Genomic DNA, 23,073 nt, shown 5'->3' with positions numbered 1-23,073 from the left:
GTAAGGACTACATTTTTAGCTACACAAGAATGTACTACAGGTGCGTAAAAATGCAAGGTGCTGGGAGTGGCATTTAGCCCACCTCCCACATCAGAGTACTGGGTTTGATTCCAGGCTCTAGCTCCTAACCCCAGCTGCTTGCGGAAGCACAAGTAATTGGTCCCTGCCGCCACGTGGGAACCCCGCCTTGTGTCCCTGACTCCCAGCTTCAGCCCCAGTCACTGTGTCTGATGAGTGAGTCAGCAGAGGGGAACTCTCGCCCTCTCCCCCTCCCTCATCTTTCTCCTCATTTCCACACGGATGCCGTGGTTTGGATATGGTTAATGCAGTGCCCAGGGCTCCACATGTGGGTGCCTGGTCCTCAGTGCAGTGATGCTGAGGAGGCGGGGCCTACTGGATGGCGGCTAAGTCCCTGGAGCCTGTGCCCTCGGAAGGGGCTAGTGTGGTCCCCCAGCAGTGCCCTGCTAGGGAGCGAGGACGTCCACGTGTCTGACCCCTTGTGCTGTCAGTCAGCCCCCTTTCCATTTCCCTACATGTGTGACACAACCAAGCAAGCACCTGCTCGTGGACTTTCAGCCTCCCAAACTGTGACCCCAGGAAACCTCTCCATTGTACGAAGTGCCCAATCTCTGTTACTTTGTTACAGTAACAGAAAACAGACGAATACAATAGGTTTAAAAATATTTACTACCATTAATAAGGAGATAAAATACCGAGTATGAGGACAACATGAAGTAGAATAATAATTACAGGAAAAGTGCCTTTAAGTGGAGGAGCACCTTCCTTGGTCTTATCTGATTGCCTTGGCTTACCAGACTGTCAATAATCAGTCATTTTACTGAACAAAGGAAATCCGCTCCCTCTGATTGACACAACTTTCCTGCTACTAAGCCTTGCTGTCCCCCACTGCAGTGTGAGGAGGGCTGTGGGTCACTGTGGCAAAACTCAGTTCCTGAGAAATTTGCTGTAAGTCTCACCTCGAGCACGTGTGGAAAACACAGGTCCCCAGGCCACATATGAGCAAGTGGTACAGAATCCTCTGCGAAGGAGCCGGAGAATCTGTGTTTTTGATAAGCGTCCCAGGGCCGAGTGTTATTTTAACATAAGGGAGACAGATTTTTCTGAACTATCTTTAAGGACAGAGCCCCAACCATTGATTCATTCCGTCAGCTAATACTTATTGAAGCTCTTGTACCATTTAAGACCAGGTTTGGCCGGCGCCGCGGCTCACTAGGCTAATCCTCCGCCTAGCGGCGCCGGCACACTGGGTTCTAGTCCCGGTTGGGGCGCCGGATTCTGTCCTGGTTGCCCCTCTTCCAGGCCAGCTCTCTGCTGTGGCCAGGGAGTGCAGTGGAGGATGGCCCAAGTGCTTGGGCCCTGCACCCCATGGGAGACCAGGAAAAGCACCTGGCTCCTGCAATCAGATCAGCGCGGTGCGCCGGCCGCAGCGCGCTGGCCGCGGTGGCCATTGGAGGGTGAACCAACGGCAAAGGAAGACCTTTCTCCCTGTCTCTCTCTCACTGTCCACTCTGCCTGTCCAAAAAAAAAAAAAAAAAAAAGACCAGGTTTTTCTTTGCCTATGTTTTCAATTTTTATTTATAGTGGAATTACGTTTTTAGGCTTTACTTACAGTATTACTAATCAATTTTAGCTAAAAACAACTTTTAAGTAAAAATAGTTATAGTTTTGCTGATGCTGTACATATGGCACTACCTATTCATACTGGTGCCACAGCCCCTAACACAGTGTTCTCTGAGTTCAGTGCTACCCTAAGTTGCCTCAAGAAAAAGGAGAGGAACAAATTTTAGCAGGAGACTTATTATAGGATGAAAAACGATTCTTTTACTGCCCCCAAACATCCTTAAGATATGAAAAGCACAGGATTTAAAACACTAACACGTGTACCGAAATCTGTGTTCTTGAAAATGCTAACTTCCCAACTGTGGCTGCATTTCACGTACTGTGTATCCCTGCCTTCTGGTGGGGGGAAGTAAAGGGTGGGAGCAAACTGCTTTAGGAAAGCAGAGAGGAAGGCAAAACCAGTCACCAAAATGTGTGTGTGTTGAAGATGTTGCTAATTTTAAAAGAACTCTGTCCTCAAATACATTCTCTGATGTAGAGTAGTATGAGCAAGTGTGTCCTGTTTCTTTCTGCTAATCTGAAATTCCTCACTTCCTTCTTGACATCACTTTCTCCTCCTTTCCCTCCTCCGTGTGTGTGTGTGTGTGTGAGAGAGAGAGAGAGAGAGAGAGAGAGAGAGAGAGAGAGATGAGGCACAATGAAATTTTAAAAATAAGGAGGGGGGGGCCGGCGCCACAGCTCACTAGGCTAATCCTCTGCCTGCGGCGCCAGCACACCGAATTCTAGTCCCGGTAGGGGCGCTGGATTCTGTCCCGGTTGCCCTCTTCCAGGCCAGCTCTCTGCTGTGGCCAGGGAGTGCAGTGGAGGATGGTCCAAGTGCTTGGGCCCTGCACCCCATGGGAGACCAGGAAAAGCACCTGGCTCCTGGCTCCTGCCATCGGATCAGCGTGGTGCGCCGGCCGCGGCGGCCATTGGAGGGTGAACCAACGGCAAAGGAAGACCTTTCTCTCTGTCTCTCTCTCTCACTGTCCACTCTGCCTGTCAAAAAAAAAAAAAAAAAAATGAGAAAAGGGGAATCAAAGAAAGTGAAGCAAAGGATCAACATGAGTTGGATTTGTTGAACTAAATGTAGCAACAAAGGCTACATACAAGGGGACTTCAAAAAATTCATGGAAATTCCATTAAAACATAAGTTTCTTGTGGTGCAAAAATGTTTGAAATCCATGCATAGCTTTTTCATAATACACATTATCCATAAACTTTTTGAAGTCCCTTTATATATGTGCATTTAAATTTTTACATCAAAATTAATGTTTTAATTCTATTATTTTTCAAAAACTTCTTGAAATATCCATACAATGTATCCCCTTAAAATAGAAGAAAGGCAAAAGAACAATGGTGAGAGAAATGGAATTAGGAAAGGGCACCAAACTCATAGTTTTAAGCCATTGCATTACCTCTTAATGGCAAAATTGCAGCAAATTGAAATAGTCCATTTGTAGACGCTCTCTTCCATACAGGCCTGTTCACGATTCAAGGAAACTCTAGGTCCTCTGGCAGCCACCCACCTCCCCCTCCTCCTCCTGAATTTCATAGCAGCAGTGAAATCCTACACAGAAAACAGCCCTGTGTCTGGAGCACTGCCACCTTGCGTTTCTGAGGTACAAGTGGATGTGTCAGGAGCATGAAATGACCACACAGTGACCAGTTGCATGCCCACTTCTCACTCATCCTCCACACACAAAAAATTGGCCATAAGAATAATCAGTGCCTCAACACCCCTTGAGCCAAGTGACTTATCTACTGGTGTGTTTTATTTGCCACAGCAATTCCTGACACACTCTGGAAGTTACTTTATTTGGTAAACTTTTTTAGTAACATCTTAATGATTTGCAATACTTCCAGTGATTCTGTGGAAACAGTAATTTAAATTTCAGTTGCTAATTCTGGTCATTGTTAGTGGGCACAGGGGATCTGTTCCCTCGGGTATCACCAAATAATCAGCCTCCAGCAGGAGCTGCTCAAGGGAAAGCTTCCTCTACTTGTGACAGGTACAGGAGACAGTGGAAAGAGAGTTTTCTAAAGAAACTGCCTCCCTAGAGAAAGACTTTGCCAGGGCTTTTATAGCAAGGGTTGGGGGGTGTCCAGGATGTAGAAAAAATGGGAGTGGGAGGGCCCTTCCTGCTCAGTCACACAGAGATTCCTACATTTTATGTTCGGATCCCTGACTCAGTCTGGGTTCCTGCAGCTTTCTCTGGTTGACTGGTGGTCTGGCCTCCTCTGAGCACAGTGTTGCAAGACACGCTGTCCTGGAACATGCTCGGAAAAACAAGCTCTGATGAGTAAACTTCCAGATTCTCTGCCTCTGCTCCCGCACCCCCTCTTCCCAGATCCTACACTGCAGGTTACCACATCCCTCGCGATGCTTCAGCCCCCACTCCCGAGGGACAAGTCGGGGAGGTCATTCTTCTGTGACTGCTTCCTGTTGCAGAGAGGGCTCAGGCTATAACCCAGCTTACTGTGTGCACATGGATGTATTAATTTTTAGTCCAGGCTCTCGTCTGCCACAGAGAAATGCTAAGCAGAGACTGGTATTCTGTGCAGATAGGAGCAGTTTATTTGGCAATGGGAGAATAAACAGATTCACCCACAAGTGTGGGCCGCCCCACACAGAGAAATACAAAACGTGAGTGGGCCAAAGAGCTTCCCATACAGCAGGAAGAGGAGAAGAACCCAAAACAGTTCCTGTCTGTCCAAGAATAGGAGGGCAGTGGAGTAGAAAGCTCCCTGGGAGCGTGGAAAAGGCAGGGGCAGTTCCTCAAGCAAGGTCCCAAGGCAGACAAAGAACGTTCTCCCATCTTCCACCACCTCTTGTCTGGTACACACCCAGATCCCAGATGCAACCTGCTGTAGCATGGGAAGGCAGATGCTTTGATCAACAACTAAGAGTACACGTTGGGTGGTGGGTGGCAGTGGTTTATGGTGGTGGTGCCGCAACCTAACTAGCTGCCTGCCTATCCCATATTGGTTATAGCCATGGAATTCTCAGATTACCAGATTAAAGGGAACGTGGGGTCACCAGGAGTAGCCCACAGAGGCTGCAAGCGGCCTGGCGAGGCATGGAGATGTGTATTTATCGATGCTGGTTCATTTTCAAGACAGGTGAGCTAGGACACTGCCTCACAAGGGTTTCTATCAGGAAGGCTCAATGTTGCCTCAGGAGCTCTCTGCACCTGACTATGGTGAATCCAAGGAGCCGATTCTTGGCATTGCAGAGAAGAACTAGAGGTTATTGGGCCCAAGCAGGGCCCTGTCCAGATGAGCTTTAGCTGATTCAGAGAACAGCCCAATTCCCAAGTCTTAAAGTAGACCCAACCTCCCTGTTCACATGGATAGAGCTCTCCCTTCAAAGGTGGACAGGTTCCTATTTGTGTACCAGTTGAGAGAAATTACTGTATTATGTTTTATTGCTCTCAGTTTCCACATCAGAACAGGTCACAGGGCAGCCAGCCATATGGGAAAGCGCCTGCCGTATGACAACTCAAAAAGCCTGATTTTCCTGTGGAGGAGGTTCTAACACCGGATAAGGTGGTGGGAAGAGGTTTAATCAGTTTTCACAAGTTTTCACAAGTTTTTTGCTACAGTTTATCTAAGGCCATCATTGGGTTCTGATTGTTTCTTGAATCTTCTGGGCAGCATGTAATTTCCAGTTTCCCCTAAATTTTAAGACATTCCAGCCACCACCTTTGAAACAAAAGCTGACCCGTTATCACTTTATATGATCTTAGGCCAAAACCCAGGCAGATTCCCCATGCTGGACTTTTAATGACTTTGTAGTCAACAGAAAACTTTTTTTTTTTTACTTTATTTAAGGTATACAAATTTCATGTATTTCATATATACAGATTCAGGAACTTAGTGATACTTCCCACCCTACCCTCCCTCTCACCCACCCTCGTATCCTTTTTCCTCCTCCCTCTATAATTCCGATCCTTAACTTTACAAAGATCTATTTGCAGTTAACTTTATTTTTTTTTCAGTTAATTATATACTCATAAGATTAACCCTCCACTAAGTAGAGTTCAACAAATAGTAAGAAGGGGAAAAAAAGCATTGTTTCTCAACAGTAGAGACAAGGGCTGTAAGTAATCATCGAATCTCAGTTTTGCTCATATACACTACATATTTTTGTGCTCCATTAGTTACCATAGATCAGGAAAAACATATGGTATTTGTCTTTTTGGAACTCACTTACTCACTAAATATAATGGTTTCTGGTTGCATCCAGTTTTTGTTGTAAAAGATAGAACTGATTATTTTTCTGGCTGAGTAGCAGTCCATAGCATGTATGCATATATATATATATATATCATAATTTTTTATCCAATCATCAGTTGATAGACATCTGGATTGATTTTCATATCTTAGCTATTGTGAGTTGAGCTGAAATAAACATGAGAGTACAGATAACACTTTCATATGCTGATTTCATTCCCCTTGGGTAAATTCCTAAGAGTGGGCTGGCTGGACTATGTAGTAGATCTGTTTTCAACTTTCTGAGGTATCTCCGTACTGTCTTCCACAATGGCTGTTCTACTTCACATTCTCACCAAAAGTGGATTAGGATGTATTTTTCCTCACATCCTCACCAGCATGTATTATTTTTTGATTTCTGTATGAGAGCCATTCTAGCTGCAATGATGTGAAACCTCACTGTGGTTTTGATTTGCATTTCTCTGATAGCTAGCGATCCTGAACATTTTTTCATGTGGCTTTTGGCCATTTGAATTTCCTCTCTTGAAAAATGCCTATTAAGTCTCTTTCTCTGCCCATTTCTTAACTGGACCATTTGTTTTGTTCTTGAATTTCTTGAGTTCCTTAGATTCTGGATATCAGTTGCATACTCTGCAAATATTTTCTCTCATTCTGTCAGTTGCCTCTTCTCTTTACTGTTTTCTTTGCAGGGCAGAAGCTTCTTATCCTGATGTAATCCCGTTTGTCTATTTTGACTCTAATTGCCTGTGCTTCTGGGGTCTTTTCCAAGAAGTCTCTGCCTATGTCAATGTCTTGCAGTGTTTTCCCCAATGTTCTCCTCTAATAATTTGATTGCGTCAGGTTTTATATATACCCTTGATCCATTTTGAGTTGATTTCTGTGTAAGGTTAAAGTAGGGTCCTGTTTCATACTTCTGCACACAGGTAGGCATTGGTGGTATAGTGGTGAGCATAGCTGCCTTCCATACTTCTGCATGCAGAGATCCAATTTTCCCAGCACCATTTGTTGAAGAGAACGCACTTTCTCCAGGAATTGATTTCAGCTCCTTTGTCAAACAGTTGGTTGTAGATGCATGGATTGATTTCTGGAAGTTCTGTTCTGTTCCACTGGTCTACATGTCTATTTTTGTGCCAGTACCAGTCTTCTTTGATTATAAATGCCATGTACTATGTCTTGAAATCTGGTACTGTGGTTCCTCTGCCTTTGTTTTTGCTGTATAATACGGCTTTAGCTATTTGGGGTCTCTTGTGTTTCCATATGAATTTCAGCATCGTTTTTCCTAGATCTGTGTATGTCATTGGTATTTTGATTGGGATCACATTGAATTTGTAAACTTGTTTTGCTAGTATGAACATTTGGATGACATTAATTCGTCCAATCCATGAACATGGAAGATGCTTCCATTTTTTTCTGTCTTCTATTTCTTTCTTTAATGTTTGATAATCTTCATTGTAGAGATCTTTCACCTTCTTGGTTAAATGTATTCCAAGGTATTTATTTTCTTCCTGTATCCAGTGTGAGTGGGATTGATCTTAAAAATTCTTTCTCAGCCATAGCATTGTCTGTGTATACAAAGGCTATTGATTTGTGAGTGTTAATTTTATATCCTGCTACTTTACCAAACTATTTTAGGAGTTCCAATAATGGAGTCTTTTAATTCCCTTATATATAGAATAATCATATCTGCAAATAGGAATAATTTGACTTCCTCCTTTCTAATTTGTATCCCTTTCGTTTCTTTTTCTTGCTTAGTGCCTCTGGCTAAAACTTTCAAGATTATATTGAATAGCAATGGTGAGAGTGGGCATCCTTGTCTGGTTCCAGATCTGTGTGGGAATGCTTCTAACTTTGCCCCATTCAATTTGATACTGGCTGTGGGTTTGTCACAAAATTGACTTGATTGTGTTGGGGAATGTTTATTCTTTATACAATTAGCTTAAGGTTTTTACCATGAAAGGATGATGTATTTTATCAAAAATCTGTCTTACGTTTCTATTGAGATAATCAAATGGTATTTATTCTTCTGCTTCTTAATGTGGTATATAACATTTACTGATTTGTGAATGTTGAACCAACCATGCTTGCCAAGGATAAATCCCACTTTGGGTAAATGATCTTTCTGATGTGTTGTTGGATTCATTTGGCCAGTATTTTGTTTAGGATTTTTGCATCTACGTTCATCAAGAATGTTGCTCTGTAGTTCTGTTTCTCTGCAGTACTTTTTTTCTGGTTTAGGAATAATGTGGCACTGGCCTTCTAGACGGAGGTGTAGAGGTTGAGATGATTCCTTCCCTTTCAATTGTTTCCAATAGCTTGAGAAGAACTAAAATTATTTCTTTTTTTTTTTTTTTTTTTTTTTTTTGACAGGCAGAGTGGACAGTGAGAGAGAGACAGAGAGACAGAGAGAAAGGTCTTCCTTTTGCCATTGGTTCACCTTCCAATGGCCGCTGCGGCCGGCGCACCGCGCTGATCCGATGGCAGGAGCCAGGAGCCAGGTGCTTCTCCTGGTCTCCCATGGGGTGCAGGGCCCAAGCACCTGGGCCATCCTCCACTGCACTCCCGGGCCACAGCAGAGAGCTGGCCTGGAAGAGGGGCAACCGGGACAGAATCCGGCGCCCTGACCAGGACTAGAACCCCGTGTGCCGGGGCCGCAAGGCGGAGGATTAGCCTAGTGAGCCGCGGTGCCAGCCTAAAATTATTTCTTTAAAAGTCTGGTAGAATTCAACAGTGAAGTCATAAAGTCCTGGTGTTTTGTATGTTGGGAGGGTCTTTATTACTGATTCAAACTCTGTCTTGGTTATTGGTCTGTTTAGGTTTTCTATATATTCATGACTCAGTTTTGGTAGATATTGTCTGTCCAGGAATCTATACATTTATTCTAGATATTCCAACTTGTTGGCATATAGCTCTTTGTATTAATTCTGTTTATTCTTTTCATTTCTTTTTTTTATTTATTTATTTATTTGGGAGGCAGAGTTAAAGAGAGGCAGAGGCAGAGAGAGAGAGGTCTTCCATCCACTAGTTCACTCCCCACATGGCTGCAACAGCCAGAGCTGTGCCAATCCAAAGCCAGGAACCAAGAGCTTCTTCCAGATCTCCCACACAGATGCAGGAGCCCAGGGACTTGGGCCATCTTCCACTGCTTTCCTGGGCCATAGCAGAGAGCTGCATCGGAAGTGAAGCAGCCAGGACTTGAACCGGCACCCATACAGGATGCCAGCACTGCAGATGGTGCTGGCCCTTCTTTTTATTTCTATAGTATCTGTTGTTACATTTCCTTTCTCATATCTGATTTTATTAATTGTGTCTTTTCCATCCTTTTTTGGTTAGTTGGGCCAATGGTATATCAATTTTCTTTATTTAAGAAAAACAGCTCTTTATTCTGCAAATGTTTGGTATTTTTTGTTTCAATTTTGTTTATTCTGTAACTTTAATTATTTCTTTCTTCCTATTAATTTCAGGTTTGTTTTGTGGTTGTTTTTCTAGGTCCTTCAGATACATTGATAGCTCATTCATTTGGAGCCTTTCCAATTTCTTGACGTAGGCACCAATTGCTATGAACTTCCCTCTTGACACTGCTTTTGCTATAGTCCATAAATTTTTATATATTATATTGTATCTCCATTGTTTCCAGGCTTTTCTTATTTTCTTCTATGACACATCATTCATTCAGGAGTATGTTGTTCAGTATCAATGAGTTTGCATACGTTCTAGAGATTCTTGAGTTGTTAATATCCAGATGCATCCCATTGTAAGAAAAGATGCATGGTATGGTTTTGATTTTCTCGAATTTGCTGAGACTTGCTTTATTGCTTAGCATATGATCTATCCTAGAGACAGTTCTATTCACTGATGAAAAGGATGTGTATTCTGCAACGGTAGGATGAAATTGATAATGACGACTTGGCCCTGCCATTTTTCCATAAATAATCCTATTGTTTGCTTTGGATTTGCTTTGTACTTTTACTGGGAGATTTTCTGGCTTCATATTCTTTCATAATGATAACTATCTCTGTTTCTGTGTGTAGCATATGCTTAAGCATTGTTTGTAAGGTCAGATGGGTGGTGACAAATCCTTTCAATTTCTATTTGTTATGGAAGGTCTTTATTTCACCTTCATTCATAAATGAGATCTCCAGGGTATAGTATTCTGGCTTGACAATTGCTTTCTTTTAAAACTTGGACTATTTCTCTCCATTTTTTGCTACTGTTTTCCCCTAGCCTAAAGTAGTATGTCCTTTCCCTATTCTACTATCTTGGGATCCCAGCAGAGAACTTCTGCCCACCCAATGAATGTTTATACAAACATCAGCAGATGTTTAAATCTCCCATGAGGCTGGAAGCCCCGTGTAAAGTCAACCTGCCAGTCTTCTCCAGGCAAGGTACTCCTCATCTCTGCCCTTTGGCCAGCCAATCATTAGGGAGGCCTGGTCTGCACATTACTTTCAGACATCTAGTGTGTAGTTTTTCTATTCTATTTCCCATTTCATTCATCCCTGGGATTTTGATTGCCTTAAGCAGCCATACGTACTTGACCACAGTAGGTGGAATCATGGGCATACTCAGTAACTACCCAGTGGGTGGAATCGTGGGCATACTCAGTAACTACCCAGCCTAGGTGCTGGAGTGTCCATACTTCTCTCCTTTTGTCTGCCATCCACTCTTTGAGACAGTGGTCTTCTGATAACACTCTGTTTGGCTTCCTGTGAGCTGCCTTAGGATGTTTAAGCTCAGAATTACAGACAGAGAAGGCATCAGGGATAACTGGAGTCTCCTTGGCAGCAGCTCCAGCTCTGATGCTCCTTCTGTGACTTCTGAATCTCCCTGTGGTGTCTTCTGTGGTCTGTAGCAGCTATTTTGTTAGCCTTTTCTATAGCTATACCATTCTGAGAATTTCTTTGCCGTATTTAGTTTCTTTGTTGTTAGCATTCGAAGCCCTCTTTCTTCAGCAGCATGAACTACTGAGAAAGCATAGCTGGAGTCAGTACAGACTGTTAAAGTCTCTCCTACTCCAGTCTGTACTGCTCTAGTCAGGGCTATTTTGTGCTGACATCCCTAGAGATTCTTCAACACTTCTGTGTCAAGACTCAGTAGCACATCCTGCCCTCTGTTGGCCATTTACCATGAAACTGCTACCACCTATAAATAGCATTCTTCTGCATTTGGCAGAGGTTCACTTCTGAGATCTTTCCTACCTGAATGCAACAGGTGTATCACTTGACAGCCATAGTGTGTTGGGTATTCCTGAGCCACTGGCAGCAACGTGTTAGGGTTGAGTCTGACGGTTTTAGAGTGATATTTGAAGCATCCAGCAACAAGGCTTGATACCGTGGCATCCAGCCACCAGTCAACCAGTGGACCCTCTTGTTTCCAGAACATTTGCCATCTGGGGTGGGGTTCAGATAGTTAGCAGTTGTCCTATCACAGAGAAGTTTTGCTATTGGCCCAGAATTGAGTATCCCAGGAACTGCCATAATTCTTTTCTGGTCTTTGGTGAAGCCAAGTTATAGATTGATAATTTGTTGTCTTGGGCAGGTTCTATTGTCCTTGGAATATTATAAAGCTTAGATGCTTTGGTATCTCTAAAAATTTGTGCCTTCTGTGGTCTCAGAATCAGCCTTTAAGGCATTCTGGTCTGGCTAAAAATCCCATGAAAGCATTTCAGGCATGGAAAGCCAAGACACTGTGGCCAAAAGTGTCCTACATGAAGGACCTCTGTGAGTGAGACCCCAGTGGAAAGAAGGGACCATCAAAGAAGGAGGTACTTTTCTCTGAAGGGAGGAGAGAAATTCTACTTTGCTTATGGCCCTGTCTAAATACTGATGGAGTCTGTGGACTCAGAAGTCTTCAATAGCCTAGGCAGCTCATGTCAAGGGCCTTGGGTGATCTCTGACATCATACATAAGAGTGTTAATTGTGAAATTAACAACAGGAGTCACTGTACACTAATTCCTATACAGGATCTCTGTCCTCAAAGAGTTGTATTAGGGGAGTTAATAGTAAAACTTGTTCTCAAAGATTTATTTCATTTTAGTGTATTAAGTGGAGATATTCTTATGTATCATGAGCTCTAGTTATGTCTTAATGCTCACAAAAGATAGATCATTCTTGGGTTCTTCTTCAAAGTCAATTAAGTTTCTCAAAAATATATATAAATTAAAACTCAGAAAGGTTTACTTTTATTGAATTAAAAAATATTTTTTCCTATTGTAAAAATAATCTTCCTGGTATTCTGTTGCACAGTAGGGTAACAATAGTTAACAATAACATACTATTTTTTTAAATAGCTAGAAGAGAGACTTTTGAATATTCACACTACAAAAAAATCATGAATATATAAAGTGATGTATGCTAATTATCCTAATTTGATCATTAAAATGTATGCGTGTATCAAAAAAGTCACTATCTGTGGAAGATCTATTTTGCATCTACTGAAAAATCCTCTCTAAAGTAGTCTCCAAAATTGTGCTATAGACTGAAAAATTCCACTACTGAAGAATATATTAACCCAAGTGACAACTTACTCTCTTTTATAACAATATTACTAGAAAGTACTTTTATTCATTGTGATTAAATTTAGATTCTTAGATGTGCAGCTAAAATCTTTTTAGCACTCTGAAGTTACAAGATACATTTAATTCCTCTTTTACATTATACCTGTTTAAACACAAAAAATAAAGCTTCTATATTCTGTTTAAAAAATTGTGCCTTTTCTTTTGATGCCATGTACATCCCCTCTCTGCCAGATAATTCAGAGTTTTAATGTGTGCTCATGAAAAGCCTTCTTTGAGGGGCTAGTGGTAAGAATGTCATCCACATATTATAAGACTGTTTCCTTCTATCAGTGTAGCCCTCCCAAGTCTCTACACAAAATTTCTCTGAAAAGTATAGGAGATTTAATTTTTAAAGGCACAGAGATGCCATGTACTTGTTCACTCTCCAAAGGTCTGCAGCATTCAAGCCACAGCCAGGCGGAGGCCAGAAGCATAGAACTCCATCCACATCTCCCATGAGAGTGGCAGGGACCCACCTACCTAAGCCGTGACCTAGCGCCCTGAGGGTACACAGTAGCGAGAAGCCAGAATCGGGAGTGGAGCTGGGGCGGAAACCCAGGCACCTCAAAATGGGACGCAACTGTACCGAGTCACACCTTAGCAACTTTGCCAGATGACTGCCCTGGGGGAAAGTTTTCAAATCTTTGTGTAGAGTGGTCACTAATACTGCAGTTTCCGGTATGTTCTTGGTCTTCCTACTCAAATACAAACAGTTCTTGGGACTCATGTTTTAGGAAATGAAAAAGAGCACATCCTTTAAGACACTGGGATACTTTCTATCTCCTGGCAAATTGGCCAACAGAGTATAGGGATTAAGGGCTACAGAATGAGTGTTCCGAACTGCTTCGTTCACAACCCTCAAGCTCTGCGCAAACCTGTGTCCATCAGACCCAGGTTTCTTAATAGATAATATCAGGCTGCTATAAGGAGATCTAGGGGGTCTGACCAATCCCTGACTAAGGACTCTGCTTACAACGGGCAAGAGCGCAGCTGTTGCTTCAGGTCTCAGTGCACATTTCTGAACCCTGGGCCAGTGAGAAGACTGCTTCAGTTTTATTTTGCAGGTTGGACCTATACTTCTGGATTAACCCAAACTAAAATATCTTCTGGAATTATCTCAGGATCTGTAGGGGCCTCGTGGAGGAGAGCCAAGAATCTGTACCCTGGCTCCTTGGGACTCCAGTCTACTTGATCTTGACTTTAATACGCAGTAGCGCCCAATTTAGGTGGCAGTTTTCTTCCCAAGTGGGATTAGACACTTGGGAAAATAGAGAAATGAGTCAGTACTTGAGAATCTACTTCACAGTCAGAGGTTCCAGAAATCTCCACCTCCTTTCCCTGAAACACCTTGAGATTCTATCCCCACTTGGAGTAGTCAGTACAGACTATGTGGCTCTGGGATTGAGCAAAGATGAACAGATTCAGCTTTCTCCCTTCTATGTCTAAGGTAACCCAGGGCTGGCGTCTCGGAGGAAATTTGGATTTTATCATGAGGAACCAATCACGTAGCCAAAGGGAATTTGGTTTAGCTCAGTCCCTCTCCCTCTTGGAGCATTTTGGACATCACCACTTGCAATGTCCCTACTGCTTGCAGGATGCACAGTGGTTATGATGGGGCTCCTAGGAGCCCTGAGACTGGGGGAGACAGGAGAAACATGTTCATGTGACCTTCAGATCCTACATCCCTGAACAGCTGACTGAGCAGTCTGCAAACTTCTGTGCAAAACAGGTTAATCCAATGTCAGTTCCCTGATTGGTTCATGTAGAGTACCTCATTAGCATACAATTTGACCAATCAGGGGGAAAATTTGTTCTTTAAAAACACATAAAAGTCCCAACCAGGCAGTCCCCTGGAATGGAAGACCCTCCTTTCTCTGATTTTTTTTTTTTCGATAAATCCGTCACTTTCCTCACTCCTGCCTGTTATAAGGAGATCTTCATTAGTGTAGAGCTAAATTTTCCTCCAAAATCAGAAATGTGGTCATTAAGGCTTGAATATCTGCTCAGGTGTGGTTATGAGTTGAAAAAATACATTTTGTCACGGACAGGAATTCCTCGGGTTGGCTCTTAGGCCTTTACCATGTGCCTTCCAATCACACAGCTCAGATGAGGTGAATGGCAGGGACATGGATCAGCCTCCTTCCCCGTCTGGAAACTGATGGAGAGGAAGCACACCTCCTCCAGGCTTGTAGCTTATTGCCCTCGCTGGGTGATACCAGTCGGGCTCTGGGAAGGGGGATATGGTCCATCGAGGACGCTCCTCTGGACAAGGCTGGCTGTAGAGCCAGGGGAATAGGGTAGAATTTTTGTGGATTCCCAGTACCAAGAGCTCAGGGTTCAGGCTCGGGGCTCAGAGCCACAGTGGCCTTGTCTCATTTCTGTGATAAGTCTGAAGACATCTCGGAAACTGTTCTGTTTTCCCACTGAGGGACTTTCAGAAGGTCTAGATTTTATCCCTCATTCAAGTCTTCACCCTGGGACACAGAAAGCACCAGATACTGAGAGGAAAGAAAATTGCGCTAACTCAAGGATGGGACCCCACATGGAGCACGTTTGCCAAAGCCCAGCCATGGTGCTTCAGAACATGTGATGGAAAAAAAGGTTCTTTCCAACTGGGCAGGCCTGGAAAACTGGCCAGGCTTGCAAACCACCAGGGAATGCATGAACAGGGAAAATAAAATCCCAAACATACCACCAAAAAGCAGTGGAGAGATAAAGGAAGACATCACAGTTGTTGTCCACTCTAAAACATGAAATTCCCTATCTTTTCTGCCTGTTCTCTATGGAGATCTCTAAACTGGAGTGAAATGGAACCCCACTTGTGAAAACGGGGAGGCGGGTCAGGGACCTCAGAAATCTGGTCCCGAGACTTCTGGACCACTCCACTCCCCAGAGCAGTGCCACAGTTGTTCCAGCCTTGTAGAAGAAGCTTCTTTACTAAGCGCCTTTCCGTCCAGCCTTTCAGATTAGCAACGCTTAGACGCTTTCTAGAGCAGCGCCCCGAATCCCTCGCTCCTTACTTCTGTGGGGTGTGGGACACGAAGGAGTCCAGGCGGCCACTTCACCTCTAGGACCTCTGAGTCAGCAGCTTAGGACGGCTGGGCACCGGGGGAAGCCCCCATGCTGCTGCAAGGGACCCAGTCTCAAGAATGAGTCAGCCCTGGACAAGCCCCTCCTGCCGCTTGCTTTGCTCCTGGTTCCCCGCTCCCCACATTCTAAGCTCGGACAGTCACCATCTGAGCTCACCAGGATCGTTAGTGGACACGTGGAGTGTTGCCAAATAACCAGGCTGAAGCGCCAGTTGCTAAAGGGAAGTTTTCCTAACTTTTGACAAGCAAAGGGGACAGTGGAAAGGGGCAGTGGCCTAAAGAAGTGCTCCCCCAGGAAGCAGTTTGCCAGAGCTCTTACGGTGAAGGTCAGGGGAGTGTCCAGGATGCCGAAAATGCAGCAACACCCGTCTTCACATATTCTAGGGTCAAAACTCAGACCGCAGTCTCGCCCCTCTCCCGGGTGGACTGAGGTCTGTCCCCTCAGAATACAGGGTTGCAAAACAAGCCTTAATGCCAGACCCTCTGAAGGAAGAGCTCCAGTGAGTAGCCTGCTTTCAGTTCCTGTGCCCCTCTTGCCCAAATCCTACACTGTTACTCTACTTAAATGGAGTTCTCCTTAGTTATCTCCTAGTTCTGTGTGATAACTCCTTCATAGTTAATAACCAAGTTATTTTTGATAATTCTGTTCCATAGTCAAGTTCTGGAACTTTCCATCTGTAATTGAAGATGGTAGTAATGACCAAATAGGGTTATTACAAGGGTATACTAAAGTACCTCATACAGCACGGTAGATTCTGTAGGTGCTAAATATCATATGAGCATTGGATGTCTCTGGTAAAATTCGGGAGATTACATATACCTGCAGATATGAACCGAAGGGTGGGCCTTGGCCTCATGTTTAAGACACTATTTAGGGTGCTCTTGTCCAACATCATGAAGCCTGGGTTCAACACCTGGCTGCAGTTGCTTCCTGTAGCTTCCTGCTAGTGCAGACACTGAGAGGCGGGAGTGATTGCTCAAGTCTTTAGTCTCTGCCGCCCGTGTGGGACATCCAGATTGACTTCCAGGTACCCAGCTTTGGCCTGGCCCAGCCCTGGCCGTTGCAGGCATTTGGAGAGTGAACCAGCAGATGGGAGTGCACACTCACTCACTCTCTCTATCTCTCATTTCTGTAGGCGCACGTGTGTGTGTTTCTGTGGTGTATATGTAACCCTCTCAAATAAATAAAAGATATGGACCAAATTTATTAAAGTAAAAACTTAGCAAGAAGCCAGTAAGCTCTGACAAACCAGGAAGGAGAGCTGGGGTCCCGGTGCCTTAAGCATCAAAACCTGACGTCCAAAGAAGCAAACAGATGATTCGGAGCTCAGCAGAGCAGAACGTCTGTCAGGCTCCTGACCCCACCTCCAGAACCCAGGGGAGATGCAAGAAAACAAGGGTCGCCAGCGTGCTGCAGTAGGACCACAGAACGAAACGACCCAGAACTCATGGGTTCTGGAAAAGTGCACCGCTTTGCTGGCTTCCATGAGACTCCACTGGAGCTCCCCAAATTAACTAAGTGTCCAGTTACATAACCACATGTTCTTAAATACTTATTTGTTTATTTGAAAGTCACAATTAGAGAGAGACAGAGATCTTCCATCCACTGTTTCACTCCCCGGATGGCCTTAGCAGCCAGCACTGGGCCAGGCCAAAGCCAAGAGCCAGGAGCTTCATCCAGGTCTCCCACATGGGTGCAGGGGCCCAGGTACTGGGGCCTCTTCTGCTGCTTTCCCAGGCCATTAGCAGGGAGCTGGCTTGGAGTCCTGCAGCCAGGACTTGAACCAGCACTCAAGTTGAATACCAGGGCCGCAGGATTCAACTTAACTCATTATACCACAGCACCAGCCTGTCAACCATATTTTAATCCAATCGCTCACTCACTCAGTCCCTGGATCTATCGGGGTCTAAAGCAAGAGCTGGAAACCACTCTAGATGTAGTAAACATATGGTGCATTAAACATCTAGAGTATTTGCAAAATTCCCAAACAACTTGGAAGAGTGGGAGCACTGATGCCATTAGATTCAAATACCACCATCACCATACTCCAAAAACTGGTACTGCAGCCACTGCCATGGCCAGCCATACTGCCTCCTGCCCCAGAAAACCACTTGACCCATAACACTGGTAATGCCTGAAACACACAGCCACTGCCACAGTGGAGCCTCAATACCATGTCTCTCTTTTAGACACAGCAAGAGGGAAATGACCTAACACCTCTCTTCCACCAACCAGGACCTACCAGTGCATCCAGAACCTGGCTATAAAGAAGTGACACAATGTCTCCACTCTACAAGAACATGCACAGGGCATGGGGTCAGATGGCGGCTGACGGAGCCAGTCTGCTATGCTCAGCCATGGACCCTTTGTAGCTGTACAACGCAATGACCGTGTCTCACATAGTTTACCCCTTTGGTCCATTCACGTTTCCCCTCACCTTCATTCAGCCTAGGCTAACAATGAGCTCAGATTTCAGTAAACAGCGCAGCAGACTACTGCTTGAACTTGCACACCAAATCCAGAAACTGTGAGGATAGCTAATCTTGTTAAGTAGCTTTTCCCGGTCTAGAGTTAAATCCTGCCTGCTGGCCTATCACTCTTAGAAACTAGTCCCTCATGATTCCCCATGTTTCTGCCTATATAAAAAAGTGAAATTTTTTGGTATGTCAGTCTTCTCTTTCTAGTCCAACTCCACACTTGTCTTCTGGGGTGCATTGGGAACTGATTCTAACTGTAATACACTGGAAACAACAAGTATGGGACTGGAAGGGCCGGAGGGGAGAGAGATGACAGCTTACTTACCCCAAGTAAAGTAACCAGCACATCTTCACACGAACCACCACTACTCTCTTCACATGGGAAAAGGGAGCTGCCCTGTTCACCCAGGGGTTCTGTCGGATGGAGATATAGGGTCCTCAAATCAACTGAACACACACACTTGTCCCAGCACAATTCACAAAGTCTCCCTCTTTCCAAATCAGTATTCTAGCATTTACTTAAAATAAATGGCAAAACGTGAATTCGGCTTAGGATGTAACTTAGCCGACTGATCAGATTTTATGTGAATGTGAATTGGGGCTACATCAATCCTGACCTAAGGCCACTGGAGATAGAAGATTATCTTAGGGTAGTCAAGGAAAATCCCTGGTTGTCTGAATTTCTTTAGACTGAAGGTAAAACCCTGAGCCTGTGGTTTTCTTTCTTTAATTTCTCCTGAACCATCCTGCAACACTTAACATTTCTTGTTTCCATTCTCATGATTTATCTCTGCAACCACTTTGCCATAGTCCAGCCTCCAGGAAGCCAGAAGTGATGTAATTTGTGTGTGTGTGTTTTGTCACTGGGTCCCATTTTACAATGGCAGCATGGGTGCCAAAACCTTCAAATCCAGCTAGGTCAGACAGAGCTGTACCCTATCTGAAGTTTCCACCCTGGAGAGTCTTCTCTCCAGTCCCTTCTAGAGACAGAAAACAACGCTGGTCCCAGAGTCTCTTGATTTCTTTAGTTAAAAATCCTTTAAAGATCTAGAATAGCCATTATAACTCCCACTCTAGTTTTTCTTGAGAGTTAACAAGGAAGACGGGAGAACTGAGTTAGTCTAAGGCCACCCAAAGACTATGCTGAGTATGGCAGAAATAATTTATATATAAAAATCCATGTATAATTTAACACTAATGTACAGAAATAGTATCTCTCTCCCCCCCTCACCCTCCCTCACTCCCTCCCCCATCTCTCCCTCCCCCCCCCCCACCCTGTGTATTTGGGCATCCTAAAGGAGTCCTGTCACCATTTGGAAGAAAATGTAGAGGTGATGCAAAAAGATGTAAGATGATGGGGTCACAGTAGGTTAAGCCAGCACCTGCGACCCTGGCATTTCATTTGAGTGCTGGTTCAAGTCCTGGCTGCTGGACTTTCAAGCCAGCTCCCTGCTAATGTGCTGGGTAAGCAGCAGGAGTTGGCCCCAGTATCTGGGCCCCTGTACCCATGTGGGAGACCTGGATGGAGTTCCAGGATCCTGGCTTCAGCCTGGCCCAGCCCTGGCCATTGCAGGCTTTTGGGGAGTGAACCAACTGATGGGAGATTGATCTCTCTCTCTCTCTCCCTCTCTCTCCCTCCCTTCCTCCCTCCCTCTCTCTTTCTCTCTCTCTCCTTCTCTTCTCTCCCCCTTCCCCCTCCTTCCCTCCCTCCCTTCCCCTCTCTAGTTGTAACTTTACCTTTCAAGTAAATGAACAAATCTTTTAAGAGCAAGCGAGAGGGAGGGATGGAAGGCTTTGCCCAAGGCCAAAGGCCTCCAAGAGAGCAAAGCCCTGCATCCCCATTCACCTGTCCATCCCGTCCCATGGTTGGCTTCCTTGTCTTCTCTGTTTAAAACTACTTAACCAGAAGATTGTGAGGAATTTTGTGAGGAAAAATTATCTTCTCCCCCGCCTCCATGAAGATCCTCTGGGTCTTGTTGGTTCTTTCTTAAGGTGATATGGAAGTTTAAAATAAAAATCAGAAAATATACACGAACACAGAATAATCTCTCTGAATATTGTGGTGCCTTTAACAGAAAAGGAGTGAGGGTGAACACTTGGCACAGCCGGTACAATGCCACATGGGATCTCTGCATCCCATGTCAGTTCCTAATTCCATCCTGGCCCTTCCACTTCATCCGGAAACCTGCTGATGAGTTCTGGCAAACAGCAGCTCAAGCGCTGGGGCCCCTGCCACCCATGGGAGAGACAAGGGTGGAGTTCCTGGCTCCTGGATCCAGCCTGGCCCAGCCCTAGCTATTGTCATTTGGGGAGTGAACCAGCAGGTGGAAATGCTCATTCCCTCTCCCTCTCTCCCTCTCTCCCCCTCTATCCCTCTCCCTCTCTCCCTCCTTCTCTCCCTCTCTCTCTGCTTCTTCCTCCCTCCCTTTCTCCCTTTTAAGTAGATAAAAATAAACATTTTCTTAAATGCAGACTAGGGCTCCTTCCCAGAGGCACATGATCTGTATCTACATTTCAAGAGAATCCCCAGGTGATACTTGTCCAGTAAGTTTCAGACTCACTGGCTTATTTCAAAGGGAGGACCAAATTTTTCCCACAATGCAACAGAATATTTCCATCATCTTGAGTTTCTCCACTTTCTGGTTTTTTCAGAAGACAACAGTGGATGGCCTCTGCAATTTGATAACTATTTTGCCCATCGCTACAAAATGCCTCCCGCACCTCGCTTGAAGGCAAAGACATCCGAATGCCGCCGTAAGTGATCAGATCCTTTAAGTCTCCTTTTCAATGAGTTCATGTTTTTAAAAGTTGGGTTCAGCACTGAAAAGAAAAAAAAGGGTAATTATAGTTTTATACTTGCAAACTGCACTAGGGATGGAGTCTTAATTTGGGATTTTATGCAAAGATGACTGAGGGATAGTAAGTGTCAAAGAAATCATGTCAGGTTCAGAAACAAAAGGAACAGCAGTCAGTCAGGTAGCTTTGATGTTTAAGCTCCCTTTTCGCAACCAGTACAGTCTGAGGTGAAGGAAGCTGATGAACTAGAACAGCTGAGAATCTGGATTGTAATGTTTGCAAGGGAAATTCTTCTGGCGTTTAAACTACTTTAGAGCTATGAACGCCTTAACTATTGCAACCTGCTGCTTATAGTCACACACCAAACTCTTAACAAAAACTTGGAAGAAGTATGGAAGCATCTAAACTTCAGGATTAAGTCTGTAGTATTTGCGGTCAGGAAGTTACATAAAATAATTCCTTTTAAATCAGTTGAATAAATTAATAAATTATGCATTATAAGTCTGTACCTTAGAGCTATAATTCCAACCTTAGCTTTTCAAAACCTTGGTTAAAACACAGGGATTGGGAAGGAACATTTTACTGTGTTTTTTTCTTTAATATACAGCCATAAATTATAAAGTGCAGCTTTCAAATTTTTAATATTTTTGTCTTCCCTATTCCGATGGGATTAATTCTTAGAACTACTTGGAATCCTCAGTGAGAGAGACCACTCATCTTTTTGCTGAGTCACTTAGGTTGCTCAGCTACCCCTTGCACCACTCCTGCCCCCCAGAGGACTGGGAACAAATGACAGGATCACTAAAAAACTAAAACTTTCAGGAGTGACGGAAATCAGCAAATACAATCAAACTGCTGGTAGAATGCATGAAAACATAGTGAACTAAGCCGTGTTGTCTCAAAACGTAGTTTTCCTTTTCTTTGCTCATATATTGTTTTTATTCTCAAATGTTCGTTGAATCTTCATATCTCACCTCATTCCCAAAAGAATCTGGGGCAACTTACAATTAACATACGGCTGCTGACAGAGGCGAGCCATTCGCATGCTATACAAGACAGAAGTTAGGTGGCGAATGGAAGTGGCAGAGGGAAGTTACACGAGAAAACCCTGACAGAAATGCAGTGAAAACATCCAGAGATGAGTTCAGAATTTTGTAACCGTTAGGTCAGGAGGGAAAATAATGAGTTACATAAATTTCATCATCTTGTTTGTAAAGCAAAAATAAACAAATGGGGGGAAATAAATCAGGCCAGCTAGAGAAAATAATTTTTGCCTGATTTTGCACTCTGAAAAAAATATGTCACAAACAGAAACACTTCTGAACAACAGATCTACACAACACATAATGTATGCAAATCACAGGAGTAATTGTTTTCATCAGAACTTAATAAAGAACAAATATATTATTTACTTTTATTTTTTATTTGAAAGGTATAGGGGAAGATTTCCCCCATCCACTGGTTCACTCTCCAAATGTTTGCAAAACCTGGGACTGGGCCAGTCTAAGACCAGAAGCCTGGAACTCAGTCTGGGCCTCCCACTTTGGTGATAGGGACCCACATACTTGAAACATCCCCTGCTGCCTCCCAGGGTGCACAGGATGATATTATCAGGAAATTAGAACTGCACGCAGACCCAGGACTCTAAGGCAGGTACTCCAATATGGGATGCAGGCTTCCTAAGGGGCATCTTAACCATTATGTCAGATGCCCAGCCCCAAAGGTATAATTCTTTTATTTATTTATTTATTTGATAGGTAGAGATATAGATAGTGAGAGAGAGAGAGACAGAGAGAAAGGTCTTCCTTCCGATGGTTCACCCCCCAAATGGCCACTATGGCCGACATTGTGCCGTTCCGAAGCCAGGAGCCAGGTGCTTATCCTGGTCTCCCATGGGGTGCAGGGCCCAAGCACTTGGGCCATCCTCCACTGCCCTCCCGGGCCACAGCAGAGAGCTGGACTGGAAGAGGAGCAACCGGGACTAGAACCCGGCACCCATGTGGGATGCCGGCACTGCAGGCGGAGGATTAACCAAGTGAACCACGGCACCGGCCCCAAAGATATAATTCTTAATTTGACTTCTTTCAAAACAATTTGGGGGCTTGTGATTAATAATTAAATATCTTTCAAACTTGAAAGCAGTATAAAAAATAATGGGTAGTGTAAAATCTGGGGGTGAAACTTAAGTTTCCTATGATGCCACTTTATTTAAATCAGATTATTATAGGGATTTTTTTTTTAAGAATCGAACAGAGTGTCCCACAACCATTTTGATTAGATGAAAGCACTTGAGGAATTCA

General features: G+C 44.1%; 1 protein-coding gene across 5 annotated transcripts in view; it reads left to right on the top strand.

Moving 5' to 3' along the window:
• RXFP1 (relaxin family peptide receptor 1) overlaps positions 1 to 23,073 on the top strand; it is a 147,703-nt gene that overhangs the window by 68,600 nt on the left and 56,030 nt on the right. For all 5 annotated transcript variants that reach the window (XM_051831654.2, XM_051831657.2, NM_001329078.1 and 2 more), the window contains 1 exon segment: positions 20,630 to 20,731. In XM_051831654.2, the coding sequence (XP_051687614.1) occupies positions 20,630 to 20,731 (102 nt within the window).

Source organism: Oryctolagus cuniculus, chromosome 8 (assembly GCF_964237555.1).
Source record: "Oryctolagus cuniculus chromosome 8, mOryCun1.1, whole genome shotgun sequence".
NCBI classification, from domain to species: Eukaryota; Metazoa; Chordata; class Mammalia; order Lagomorpha; family Leporidae; genus Oryctolagus; species Oryctolagus cuniculus.
Note: the sequence above shows the minus strand (reverse complement) of the source record. Positions and strands in the feature narration are given on the sequence as shown.